Source organism: Dermacentor andersoni, chromosome 4, assembly GCF_023375885.2.
Source record: "Dermacentor andersoni chromosome 4, qqDerAnde1_hic_scaffold, whole genome shotgun sequence".
NCBI classification, from domain to species: domain Eukaryota; kingdom Metazoa; phylum Arthropoda; class Arachnida; order Ixodida; family Ixodidae; genus Dermacentor; species Dermacentor andersoni.
The window spans coordinates 12506795-12520458 of NC_092817.1; the positions used below are offsets into that span (position 1 = coordinate 12506795).

At 46.6% G+C, this 13664-nt stretch overlaps 1 protein-coding gene across 2 annotated transcripts in view; it reads left to right on the forward strand.

Annotated features, from left to right (window-relative positions):
- The window catches only part of LOC126535967 (uncharacterized), a 58218-nt gene that overhangs the window by 42110 nt on the left and 2444 nt on the right, over positions 1-13664 (forward strand). For both annotated transcript variants that reach the window (XM_055073393.2, XM_050182847.3), the window contains 2 exons: positions 5443-5569; positions 9804-10037. In XM_055073393.2, the coding sequence (XP_054929368.2) occupies positions 5443-5569; positions 9804-10037 (361 nt within the window). The remainder of the gene's footprint in view (positions 1-5442; positions 5570-9803; positions 10038-13664) is intronic.

Below are 13664 nucleotides of genomic sequence, written 5' to 3' on the forward strand. Positions count from 1 at the left end.
TTCGTATTAGCCAAAATTCGTATTATCGAAACAATTAGAACTAGCTAAATTAAAGAGTCAGAGGTGAACTAACTCAGGCACACATACGTAAAAAGCATTTATTTCTTGAAGAAAAAGTCTCTAATGTCCTTCTGGTTTTCTTTGTCAGGTCAGTTAGCAGACTTTGTTCAAATCCATAAAAACGCGTGCTTGTCGTCACTGATTTCATCCGTGGCCATAGCATGCCTCAGAACTTCGAGCGCATGCAGTGTTTCAGCCATCGGTGGTGGTCCTTTGCCGTCGCCCACGTCACAAAGAATGCAGCCCGAAGCACAGCAGCCACTCCGTCCGATGGCACGCAGAAAAGGAGGAAAAGCACAGCAGCAACAAAAGTGCCACCGCTTCAAACTCTTTGCGCCCAGTCGCGGCCTCCGTGCTGTTCGGCGCCACGTCCGTGCCTCCGCACCAAGAGAGAGAGGGAGAAATCGCGTAACTGCGCGCTGTTCTCTTTCACTGCCATCGGTGGGGTCGCGTCCGTCCGTGCGCTGGAATCGTGCCAACTGTGGCCTCACGTCCGCGCAGCGGCGCAACCTCCTCCCCTCCTTAGCAACCGGCGCGCCGGTGGGGGGCGCAGCTGCGCATAGCAACCGTGACGTCACGCAGTAGCGATAGAACGAGCGCGCGCGCTTCGGCGGTGGCAGCTGCACCGCCGCTCCTTCGCCAGCCGTTTCGATGCAGTCGAGTGAGTGAGACCCGTAGCTCCGAAGCGGCCCAGTGATTGCGCGCCAAGCGGTTCGGGGAAGCGGCAGCGGACGCCGGATTCCCCCAACACCAAACACCAGAAGAACAAGGAGCAAATGCGCATGCGACGACTGAACATGTCACCAGATGCGAAAGCAAGGGAGGCAGAACGGAAACGCCAACAGCGACTGATTAGATCGCCGGGTACCAAAGGCAGGGAAGCAGAATGAAAGCGGCAGCAGCGACAGGCAATATCTCCGAACACCAAAGCGAATGAATTGGAGCGCAGACGGCAGCAGCGACCGGCCATTTCACCGAACAGCAAAGTCAGGGAAGCGGAGTGCAGAGGGCAGCAGCGTCTGGCTTTCGCCAAGCACACCTTAAAATTTCCAAAGTGTCTTCAGTAACTTTCGTATCAACTGACGCGGGTCGAAAATTTATTCGTAACAACCGTTCTCTAGCACGTTGCAAAGTAATGGGGCTCGGCCGGGACCACAGAAAAATTCGTATCATCCAGAAATTCGTATTAGCCGTGATCGTATCATCGAGATTCCACTGTAAACGCATTGCATTTTTGGTGCGGATTATATGCACAAGGTTATGGTATCTCACTGCTGACTGTCAAATTCAATAAAATGAATTTTTTTCTAATTCAAGTTTGCTTTTTCTGATTGCCCGATAATGCGCAAAATTTTGTGGCCCCTTCCGTATAAGAAAATTCTGTCAGTGACTATGTATTTGCATGAGAGGTCAAATTTCAATACAAAAATATTTTGACATAATGAAGCAAATTGCCGATTTTATCAACTTTGTTATGTCGAGGTTTAGCTCTATTACAGAAAGCATTGGCATAGCCACGGCGGTTCAACCCCCCCCCCCCTCCCCCTAGAAAATTTCAGGAGGTGGGCTCCGAAAGAGCGACAGGGATGAAAGAGAAAGCTTGAATGCGAAAGCTAGGCGAGGGCTAGTAATGGTCCGAAAAAGGGGGGGGTGAGGAGGTTCTCATGGGTACCCTCTCCCACGTACAGAACATTGCGGCCCCACTCGTGGCATGCTGACACAGCCACGAAACGAGTGAATAACAGCCTTGGCACTCTTCGCTCACAACTTGCATACATGGGAGGAGGGTGGAAAGGGGAGAAAGCGACGTGGGATGGCTACGAAATGGCTCCTTTTATGAAACGACAGTGGTTGCAGACAAACTGAGTAAATTTAAGTTCAACGTACGGCACGGCGCATTTCTGCTATTTCCGATAAATAAACCAGCGGACAACTTGTGCAGGTCATGCAGAAGCAAAGCCGCATTAAAGTGCACCATGGGCTCTAGGCGACACTATGGAAGCGATTGCACATCAAATCAACACTTTTGTGCTCACTGTGGTAGCACCGCAGCTATGAAATTGCTCAAGATTGCGGGTTTGATCTCGACTGTGGAAGCCACCTTTCGATGGGGGTGAAATAAAACAACACTAGTGCACCTAGATTTAGGGACACATTAAAGAATACCAAGGTGTCAATTAATGCGGTGTCTGCCACTACCCCACATGCCTCATAATCCGGTCGTGGTTCTGGCAGGCACAACCCCATAATACAATTAAAGTTTAATACTTCTGCCACGATGCGATGTGCCATGTGAGCCAATGGTAATGCTCAAACCTCTTGGAGATTGTGAACAAGAACGCCTTATCAATTAAGTGATAGGTGACATGCAAAATAGTGCTTGCCCTCTTCTGTACGTAGCCGTAGCCATACCACTCACTAGACGATCTGGCTGGAAAATGACAGTGATCTTTGCTGTTACCTGGGCTGTAACAACTCTGGCCTGCAAACAAGAAGATACACGATAGTGCGCTTTCTTGTTTTTGTTTGGCCCCGTTTTCAGTACTGTTCATTTTTCCAAGTCATATACCAGCTAGGTTATCAACATACATTATACAAGTGCATCAGTTCGTAAACGAAATTTGAGTTTTTGTTTAATAGGCATTATTTTTAAATATAGCATAGGGATGATAGCATAATTTGATGTGAAGTGGCCATATGCCTTAGCAATGAAAAACTTTTGTTAGAAGATAAAGCAAATTGTTGTTTCACCAATGCAGAAATGCACATCCTTGTTAAAGCATTCATGTCCGGGGAGTTTGTCTTTGCGTGGTGTAAAAACTCCACATAACTGTATATATATATACAGTCGAACCCGACTATATCGAACCCGTTTACATCGAATTATTCTATATATCGAACAATTTCGGGTCACGGTATAGTTACAACGAGTATATATAGCAAAAATTACGCTTACATCGAACAAATATTGCAGTGACTCCCGATATATTGAACGTCAAGCGGCGGAAAAGTGCCCACAGAAGTTGGCTTTCCCTCGCGGTAGCGGGGAAACCCGGCGGCGCGGCTCCATCCAACCGCTCTCCCTACCGTGACCGCGCTGCCTCGGGTTGTTCGGGCGAGCCGTCGACACTCCCCCTGTCGCGCATAGTGGAGTCTATTAGGCCACATCCTCCCTCTTTCTCTATCATCTTTCACCTGCCACCCCCTCTCCCCTGACGACGCTTCGCCGTGCTCCCTCACGGGTTGCAGAATCAAGCGTCCTTCCTTTCTTTAGATCACTATCTAGCGACACTCCCCAGCATAAAATGATCCTGGCCCGCCTACAGCGCTTGCTCAGACAGCCAGTCAGAGGCTCTTGTGCTCTCTTCGTGCAAGATGGCGAGAGTGCGAGTTCTCTGGCTGCTTCTCTGGTTCATCGTGTTTGCGCCTTGTAGGCCTTCTCCCGCAGTGTTGCCGTGATGAAGCGGCAGAATTCGCCTTTCGTCGTGAAGCTCGAAATCATAAATCGCGTCGAACGCGATGAGAAGTTGGATGTCCCCGCAGCGTGCAAGATTCCGAGGAGCACTCTCGGCACGATTAGGGCTAAAGTGGCCAGACTCGCAACCCGGTGCCCATGGCGCCCGACACATACGCACGGCCGTGTACGAGGGGTTCTTCATACGTGCCGATTTCCGCGTGCTCGGTGAGGACTGTAAATTCTGATGAATGCAATGAAGCCGTTGCCGGTGTTGCCGAAGTTTGGAGCGAGCTGTCAAAATTTTCGGGACATTCGAATCAACGGTGGACGAGTTTGTGAGTGCAAATGATGGTGTCGCGACCACGGTAGAGCCCGGAAACGAAGACTACATCGCCAACATCGTACCGAGCACAAACGAAAGTAGGCACATTGAGGAAAGCAACTACGGTCCTTTGCCCACATCCTCCGAAGTGATTGGTGCACTCGCATTAGTCCGGCGCTTCTGCGCGAATGTGGAAGGTTGCGGCCTCAGCTTCTCCGACTCCTTAGACAACGTGGGGAAGTGCGTGCGTCGCAGGCAGCGAAATTGTCCAAGCAGAAGAAAACGCAGGACTAATTTATGCCAAACTAAGCTAGTTTCGTTAAAGTGATTTTATAAATGGTATGTGCTTTTATGACATCCAATTATTTAGCAGGCTTATATCGAATTATGCTCTATATCGAACTGATAGGCGTTTTTTTGCGAGTTCGATATAGCCGGGTTTGACTGTATATCTACAGACACACAACGTGCGCACGTGCACATACATGCACGCGCACACGCACTATGACGTCTCTGTTGGAGCGATGTTTACTTGGCCCGAGCACTCGGCGTCGAACCAGCCAAAACACACACACCCAATGATGACAATCACACACGCAACTGAAGATGAGGATCGATCAACATAGGATGATGATAATATACAGATGAAGAAGACGAGTGTAACAAACGCCCACAATATATACATAGATTTCAAGAGAGAGGGGTGAAGGAGGGAGAGGAGTGGTAGTTGTCGGTGGAGAACCCTTCCCTCTTCACACACATTTCTGGCCATGCCACTGACAAGGTAATCCACCGAGAGCATACCCCCAGCCTGTCAATTTCTAGAATCACATGTGAAAACTAAGGATTTGCCTCGTAGGTTACGTGCAAAACCTGTACAAGTTGCATGTCGAGACCTTTGGTCTCCAGAGTTAGTGCAGGGGCATGAAAAGGTCAAAATCTCAAAGGCTGTTGAGTGCATCAACAGCAGCACAAAGCTTATTTTCTGAAACCTGCTGTAAACAAAACATTTCTGCAAGAATTACTGCAAGAAAGCTTCCATCTTGTAAGAGTAATTAACAGCCTACATGTTGCCATCCAGAGCCATGAAAGATATAGTAGTGCTGTCAAACTAGTTTTAAAAAAAGTAATTAAATTTATAGACATCAAGGCAATTTAAACAAATAAGGAAATACTCTTTCTTTTTCGCATGTTTGACTTTTAGGACTGGCTGATCTTGAGGATACATAACTTGGTGGCAGTGGCAGTGCCAGGAGTGATTGGTGTGAAATTATTTTAGCTTCTCAGTATCTATTGGCTTTTCCAGACAGTGGCAATTAACTGCTTTGATTTAAATGCAGCTTAACACCTACAACCTCAAAGGCCATCGACTATGTAGGCTTTGTAGCTTGTGTGAAACAGGTAACGGAGTTCTTTCCCCTTAGGGATCACTGCAATGTCATGTTTGACGCATGTTGTATAGTTGTTTGTCGTGCCACCATCTTGTACATATGGGCTTAAAAAGTGTGTTATAATTTGTTAATAGTCCTACCTAGGCATTTGTCACTGCTATATCATGTCCAGTGATATGGTCTCTGTGACTACAGGAATTATTTGTGCACAGGATCACATTTTGCCCATGGGCTTCAGAGATGCTCTCAAGCTTGGTGCTAATCGCTCGGCACCACAGAGGCACTCTAGCAACTATGACAAGGACTGCTCCAAAGAATATGGACCTAATGGCAGGAGAGGTAAGCAGAATGATCTGCCTGTTGACTGTGATGTATGCCACCATTATAGTACCACTTACCCAGTGTATGTATGTGTGTTTTAATTAGAACATTTTGCTGCGAGCCATGTCCTAGAGAAAGGACCAAGGGAGAGAGTGCTGCCTTACAGAAACCATTTATTTTAAAGGATGACTCAAGATAGCTTTATAACTTAGCTGAACCCTGTGATCATGGTTCTCGTGTGCATGGTCACACCCTGTGGGCGCAGCTCTTATGTGCAACAATTTCCCTAAGAAGGTGAGGGTATGTGCGTGTGTGCTGCAGACACAGGAATGGAACACCATAGCCTCATATACTTTCTGTTCCCACGCAATCGCTCCGGCAGCACTGTTCAATCTCCTCGCATTTCACCCAGCTTGCCTGACAGCACCCTCTCTGGGGCGCCATAAAAGCATCTGCAAGCCGTGGCCAGCGTGCTGAAAAAGTAGCACAGCTATGTAGGTCTGCTAAAGTGTGACGAAACCTGTTAGCCTGGACAAGGATAAGCAGCGGCTGCTGCTTATACGGTATAAAGCAGTGTCTGCTATATTGCCGACCGATAATTCGAACTCGACGTGAAAAAAGTCCGAATACTAATTGGGAGTCTATAATACCGGATTTGCCCAAAAATACCGTTTAGACTCGAGTAAGGGTGCACCCCTGTAAGGGGCGCACCCTTAGCTGCCGAAAATTTGGAAAAAAATACCATTGAACTCGGATATATTGAACCCGCATATAACAGATTATTGTGTATAACGAACAGCTGTAAAAATCTCCCTTGAAAATTTTTGTCTAAAATTTTTATTTTATATATTGATGTACCTGTCTATCGAACTTTTTTGTGATCCCCTTCAGATTCAATATATTTGGGTTCATTTCAACAGAGAAGCAGTTGCGTTTGGCACCCCATTGACGCGCGCTTATCGGCGAATTTTCGCTTGCTGCGTGCTTCCGCATGCCGCTACTAGATGGCGAGAGCTGCGCGTTGGCCTTTGTTGCAATGGTACGTCCAGCGATCCGGGGTGCAGACAAGTCCAGGTTGCACCAGCACCATTTCGACAAAAAGGTTCTTCAGTTCCACGTAAGGGCCGCACCTCACCAGTATTATGAGCAGAAGGTGCGGGCCTTGCACGAGTCTATATAGTAAGTGACTTTATTCCAGAAGTGGCCAAAGAAGGTGTGCTGCATTCTCAAATACCGTATTTACTCGCGTAATGAACCCACCTTTTTTCCAGATAAGTTGACATAAATTTGGGGGGAGGGTTCATTACGCGGGGAAAAAAAATTTAGATATTTTTTAGGTCGAAATTTCATGTCACAATGAAGATAGGAAAATCGCAATCCCAACCTTACCTTTATAGTAAAAACACGTACGCGATGAATGTGAATTAAAAATTCATTTTTATTTTCATGCTGCTGGCTGCTTATGGTCTGTCTCACTCGGGCTCGCTATCTGAATCCACGCTTCCACTCATATCGCTTGCGACTTCGTCGGCGTCGTCGTCTTCCCACAGCGCGTCGTCTTCACTGCCGTCGAGGCTGTTGGAGATGCCAGTCTTTTTGAAGCTGCGGACGACCATCTCGCTGGGAATCACACTCCATGCTTCTAGAATCCATCGACAGAGCATGTCGATGTGGGCCTTCTAATCTTACCTGCGGGAGTCAGGTCGTGGTTTCCCGCGGCCATCCACTCTGTATAGAGCCGGCGCACGTTGTCCTTAAAGGGCTTATTAATGGAAACATCAAGGGGCTGCAGCACTGATGTCAAGCCACCTGGGATGATAGCGAGGTCCGTGCGTAACTCGCTCATTCGGCAGCGGACATTTTTTTCCAGATGGCCGCGGAAGCTGTCCATAACAAGCAGCGATGGCAGGAGAAGAGCCCCGGGCCGCCGTCCCCAGACTGTTTTCAGCCAGTCGGACACCAACTCGGCCGACATCCACCCTTTCTCCTGGGCGCGAATGTGGATACCGGCAGGAAGAGTTCCCTTTGGCAGAGTCTTTCTTTTGAAGAAAGACTCTTTGAAGAAAGAGTCTTTACTTCGTTCTGCCGCCGCCGCGCATGCATGGCGCTATAAGCAGAGGTTTGCTTTGCATTTAATAGATGGCACTCGGCAACCTGCATCATCATCATCATCATTGTAAAAAAAAAGAATCTAGAGAAGTTTGACAAATTGGTTCGAGAAATACAAAGAAAATAGCCGAGCGTGGTGGAAACTGCCGTCACCCCATTTCAAAGAGGACGCCCCAGTAAAGCCCTTTGCGCATCCACCAACGAATCATGCAAGGTCAATGAACGATCAACGAAAGCGTGCAGTCGACGCCCGCGTCACCCGCGTTCGCGTCGCCGGTGTTCAGCATCGTTGGCTTCAAATGATGTTTATTTTATCACTGCGCGATCAGACAATTTTATGATCGTCAACAGTCGACAGCGCCGGCCAATTGAGCCGAGATAACGCGAACATGCTGAACACCGACCCTGCGGGCGGGTGCGCGTTATTTACGCGACGTAAAAAAAAAAAAAATTCAATTTTCGACGACAAAAGTGGGGGGTGGGTTCATTACGCAAGTGGGTTCATTACGCGAGTAAATACGGTAGTCACTTTCAGAGGTACCTACAAATTCTTCTGACCAGTGCAAAACACATTGGTGTCTTGGAGTGATGGCATTCTTGGCACAGTGCCAAGCACGCTATCTTGTCACAGTACAAGAACACTTCCAGCCATTGACGTGTCCAGTGCAGTCACGCAAAATATCACAATAATGAAAGTATTACCCTAAAGATATCGTCCAAGAATACGGTCCAACTTTGTCAATGCATGTTGCTGCACATACATACGGTCGCCCATGGCCGTAATTTTCTAGCAATGCCTTTTATGTTACAGTCGAGCCCACTCTCAGTGCGAAAAACAGAAAAAAATAATTTATGATAAAGGTGATAACATCAGCATCAACAATGCACTAACCGAGTTTTACAGCTAGTATATTATAGATTTCCCGAAGCGCACAGTAGACACCAACTGGACGCTTTATAAAAATAAAATGATTGAACTCACTGAAACTTGCATACCAACTACAGTAAAACCTCGTTAAACCGTACAAGCTTAAACAGTAGTTTCGTTTTAAAAGCAGTAAAGTCAAATCCCCGACTCAGCGGCCATTGAACATAATGTGTTTTGCATCGCTGGCCAGCTAATAAGTAATAAAATAATAAAATAAGCTTGTACAGAAGGAACGGGTGCTCATTGAAGAAGGTGTTTGCCAATAACTCCACTTCTGCTGAATGCATTGAAGTACTTTCTGCAGCAAGTATTTCAGAAATGGCCTATTTTCACTTCCAATGCATTTCTCCTCTTCAATAAAAAGTGGTTCAGGGCTCCTTTAAAGGGATACTCAAACTCGGGTTTCCTTTTTTTGTGTTTACCATAGGCAGGGCAACATCGTTTTACAGAAGGAAATACCTTCTGGAATGGCACTTGTCACGCTTAAGTCTTTGAAAGTGCCAAGGATGTGCCCAGCAGTTAGAATTTATTTGTTCCAGAATTTTTATTTAGATGCTCCAAACTGCTCCAAATTTAATTTTTCTCTGCCAGAAATTGTTGCAAATCTCATGTCATTAGTGGCACCACTGCGTGCCTTGTTAAAGATCACAGAGTAAGATAGACAAGAGCACCAACTCCAAATTTTGTAATGCATGTGGTGCAGCCATCTAGTGCCTTGGCACTAGGACACTGCCAGTATTCCACTTCTGTCCCCCTGGTCATGACCTCTCTTTTGTGTGGTTTTCAAAGGCAGTCTTCCTTTCCTGGCTGTTAGCATTAGCACCAAACGTGCATGCCGTGTGGACGCTTCAATTGAAAGCCACCTTATTATTAACAAATGTAACTTTCATAAAGGCACACCAATATACCACATCAGTTTGTTTAATGCAGCCATGACCATGTCATTTGTCATGGTATATTTTCACACATTTATAAGTTTATGAAATACCTCGTGAACTTTGGCATATGACAAGCAGGAGATAATTTATGATTTCTGCCACAAAGCATGGCTCACTGAGACACAAGTTGACACAAGACAATGCTTTTAGAGACAAGTCAATGCTTTTGTCGCATCTTACTCCATAGTGCAGACTACTCTGTCAGTGTGTTAAGACGTAATTCAAAACACGTTTTCCAGCATGTAAGATACACTGTTGGAACTTTACTCCTGTGCAGAAAACAACAGATTTCACCACCAGCATGACAACCTTAGGCATGGCCGTGGATTTTCTTTAATGAACAATGACCGGATGCATAACTGGAGGGAGCCGAGAGATGCATACCGCCGAGAAGAATGCAATCGGAAACAAGATGACCATGTTTATGTCAAGGAGGACGATTATGTGGAGGACTCCTTGCTCAACATAGGGATGCGCCTACAAGCCAAAGACACATCTAGGGAGCTGGCTGGTGAGTTTGTCTTGTTAGCAGTTTTCTGTGGCACACCGAATGAAATTGAGAGTGAAACTAGGTTAATGACTTGCTTTGCCTGAGATTGCGCACAGGTCAAGTTTGTCGAAAGTGGAGGTCCTTTTGGCCCTATTCTTGATCAATGTCTTTCTGAGATGTTATATTTGCTATAATTCTAGCATGAACTTCTTTATAGTGGAAAAAGGTGCTAAAATATCACATGCTCGTTACATTGTAGAACAAAACCAAACTTCAATAGTCCTGGCAAGCTATCGTTATTGCCATGAAGAAAAAAAAGTGGCAGTTTTGACCCGAAAGACGAAGCATTGACAGCGATGGCAAGGTTTCGCGTTGCACTTGGACTCTTTCATTTGGCGCTGTAGGATTTGGAGGTCGTGGCCTTGGAGTGTGGCTTCATACAGAGGGTCGCTCTCTAGCCTGTTGTGCCGGTGCGTCTCGTAACCGGTAGTGGGCCTATGCTTCAGGGGTGTCACACGGAGGCTAAGCGGGCCCACGCAGTCATTCGAGCCTCCTTGACAAGGGTTGCTTCTTTCATGAAGAGTACGAGGTCGAGAGGTTGGAGAAACGGAACAGGGGGTTTATTTACAGAACAAAGGATACCCATACTGGCTTGAGCACGGAGTGCAGTGCATAATTCTCAAAGCATGAGCTACAGGTCAGAGCAGACTACATTTTTTGGGAGAGCATGTCAGGACTTGTCGGCACACACCAGCACTGCATCACAGGTGTCCACTTTTAAAGCAGTTCATTGCCCTAGGTGACTGGACTAGGGAATCTGATGACTGTGTCTCGGCCAATCATAATCGTTGAATTGTTCGCAAAGTCCCTTCCTTGACGTCACATCATTCCACCTGACTCTGCCTCTAATGTTTCGCGATTGCCCCCACATATGCGCAACTACATGGCAATGTGAGCACGTGATGTTGACACCGTTCCCATAGAAGGCATTGGCCCTTTGCATCAATTAGTCGGATCTCTGTGACGGTCAGCTTGCAGCAACCTGGGAACCTTTGCTGCCTTCATGGTGGTTGCTGCGTCTATAGAATCCGATGATAGTTGTCACGTTGAAAGGAACTTCAGTGTTGACCCGCCAAAGTCTATGTCAGGCCTCGTCGCCGTCTGGGTGATGCTGGTAGGACATGCTGTTAGCTTCACAAAGCTGATTTATCCCAGCAAGGCAGAGGAGGCTTAAAGGTTGCTGCCCATGCTAGCCGATCATAACAGCTCGTCCGTGGCTTGGAAAATATTTACTGGCCAACGCTAACAACTGCTGGTCAGAATGAGAATGGCTGGTGACCAAGAAGATGGCTTCGCTCTTTGCAACAACTCCAAACTCCAAATGCTTCCAACCATCTCACAACTAACATGGTAGAGTCAATCCTGGTAACAAAATACCACATAGCTTGCAAACGCCCAGAATCAGCTGTTTACTCATCAGGCTTAACACCAAAATTTCAATTTTTCAGACCGTCTTTCATACCAGATTTCAGTAAGCCATTCAACTGGGAACTGAAAATTTTGACCCCGAAATTTTGTGTCGCCAAAGTAAGCGCTCACATTCCTCCTCAGTTCAACAAAAAATGATTGTCATGCTGCAGGGGAGCAAAGGTGTACATAGAACTAAATCAAAGGCTCTAAATAACCAATGCTTCAACCTAACTTATGCAGCCTAACTTCACGAACAGCCCGTTCATACTGTATCACAGTGGACTACATATCGCACATACTGGTCCCACTGAACAGCCTCGTATACTCTCCAGGTATGTAATCAAAATCACGCTGGCTCTGTGGTCACAACTCAACACATACTTGCGTCTCATGCACATGTTTTCTTTCCTTTTTGTCTTTGCAGGACATGCCTTAAGAGAACAGCGAAACTAAACTTGCATAACTTACGCACTCACAAGAACCGAAAAAATTGTGTGTGTTATTAACTAGTACTTCCACGCACGCTTAACAAGAAACTCCTGCGAACTGCCCTCTACTGCATTGTCCAGCTAGCACTGTGCATCGGCACACAGCTCGTCGGTCTCGCCCGCACAGTCCAAATGATTCATACCTAAATCATCCCTCTTTTGGCTAACGAGACTCGTGGACAGCTTCACTGACGCCTGAGCAGTGCAGCTGTTTCCTTTTGAGCTGTGCAGCTCGCACTCCTGCGAACTGTTCTCAATTGTATCGTCCAACTTACAATGTGCTTCGGCACACAGATCCGAATCCACATGGGCGCCCGTGCCTGTCGGGTCAGCGGCACCCTGTACTTTGTTAAAAACCTTGTTAACAATACCTGCAACGCCCACGCACGGTGATTGTGCCAATTCATTCACAGCTGGCCTAGCTGTCTCTACAGTGCTGTGTTGGCACAGCACCTCGTCGCTTTCACTACAGCCTCTGTTGCCACTAAGGCCTCGTTAGCATATAACACTTTCTGTTCAGCTATAAACATGCTGCTAACCCCACAGGTACCAGAATTCTCTTCGGCTCACAAGAAAAACCTGCTAGCGGCTTCCTCCCACTTTCGCTGCATTCTACCAGAGACATTTCAAGCTGCTGTTCTTGTTCGATTTCCTGCTCCAAAAGTTCGATCTCTCTGTCCAATGCTGCCATTAACTACCTTGCCACTTCCCTTTCTTCCGGCCTATCATTTTCCTGCGAAATTCTTTTCAGAGTCTGCTTCATCTCTTCCTCTTCATGCCTTTTGCTTAGAATACTGTTAGCGAAATGCTTGATGACTTTCAAATCATTCACTTTGAAGAACGGTTTTACGAATCTTGGCTTCCATTAAGTCCTCCTCTACTGCTACCTCGAGCTCGTCGCACAACCACAACAGGTTAGCTCTCATCAAACTTAATATGACCATGATCGTTACTTTATGCTTTGGCCCCACCAAACACTGAAGATGGCAGATGAAAAAACAGCCGAATCAGAGAAGACAGAAGAGGAAAACAAACAACTGTGGGAGGCCATGCTTGCCCAGGGCCAGATGACCAGCGAAAGTTGGTGGACCGGGCCAGGGTAGCAGCGAGAGCCCAGATTCCTGGAATGAGGAAGCCGCCCACCTGAGGTTGAAAATAGAACTTTCTCTCTATCGCTAGCCCAGAAATAAATGTTTGTCTCTCTCTCTGAAATGCCATGTATGGCATGGGAGATCAGTTGCCCTGGGCTATTGATAGTGACAAGGAGCCTTGCAGCGGCAACAATGAGTGATGCCCATTCTGCTGTAGGTCAGATGTAGCGAACATTCCTTTTGCAATTGAGAACAGGTCACCATTCTCTTTCTTACATGAAAAACTGGCAGGTGAACAATTAAGGGCACTGCATGTATAATTTCTTGAAGCATGAAAATCAGGGTGCACATTCCAATTGGGGGCATTGTATTTTTCATCTGAGTGTATGTTACAGTCAAGGGTATGTTGAAATCAAGTAACTAAGGACGAAGCTTTAGCTTTTTGTCGATGTCAAACCTGGAGGTCATCCGACTGGTGTGGCTGGCATTCTGTTCGTGCATTCAAGAAATATTTCACATGAGAACATTTGTTTTCTCACGTTGACACCCTGGATGGTCTAGCCAACCAGTGCCAAAGCACATTAAAGGAAGTAAGCTAG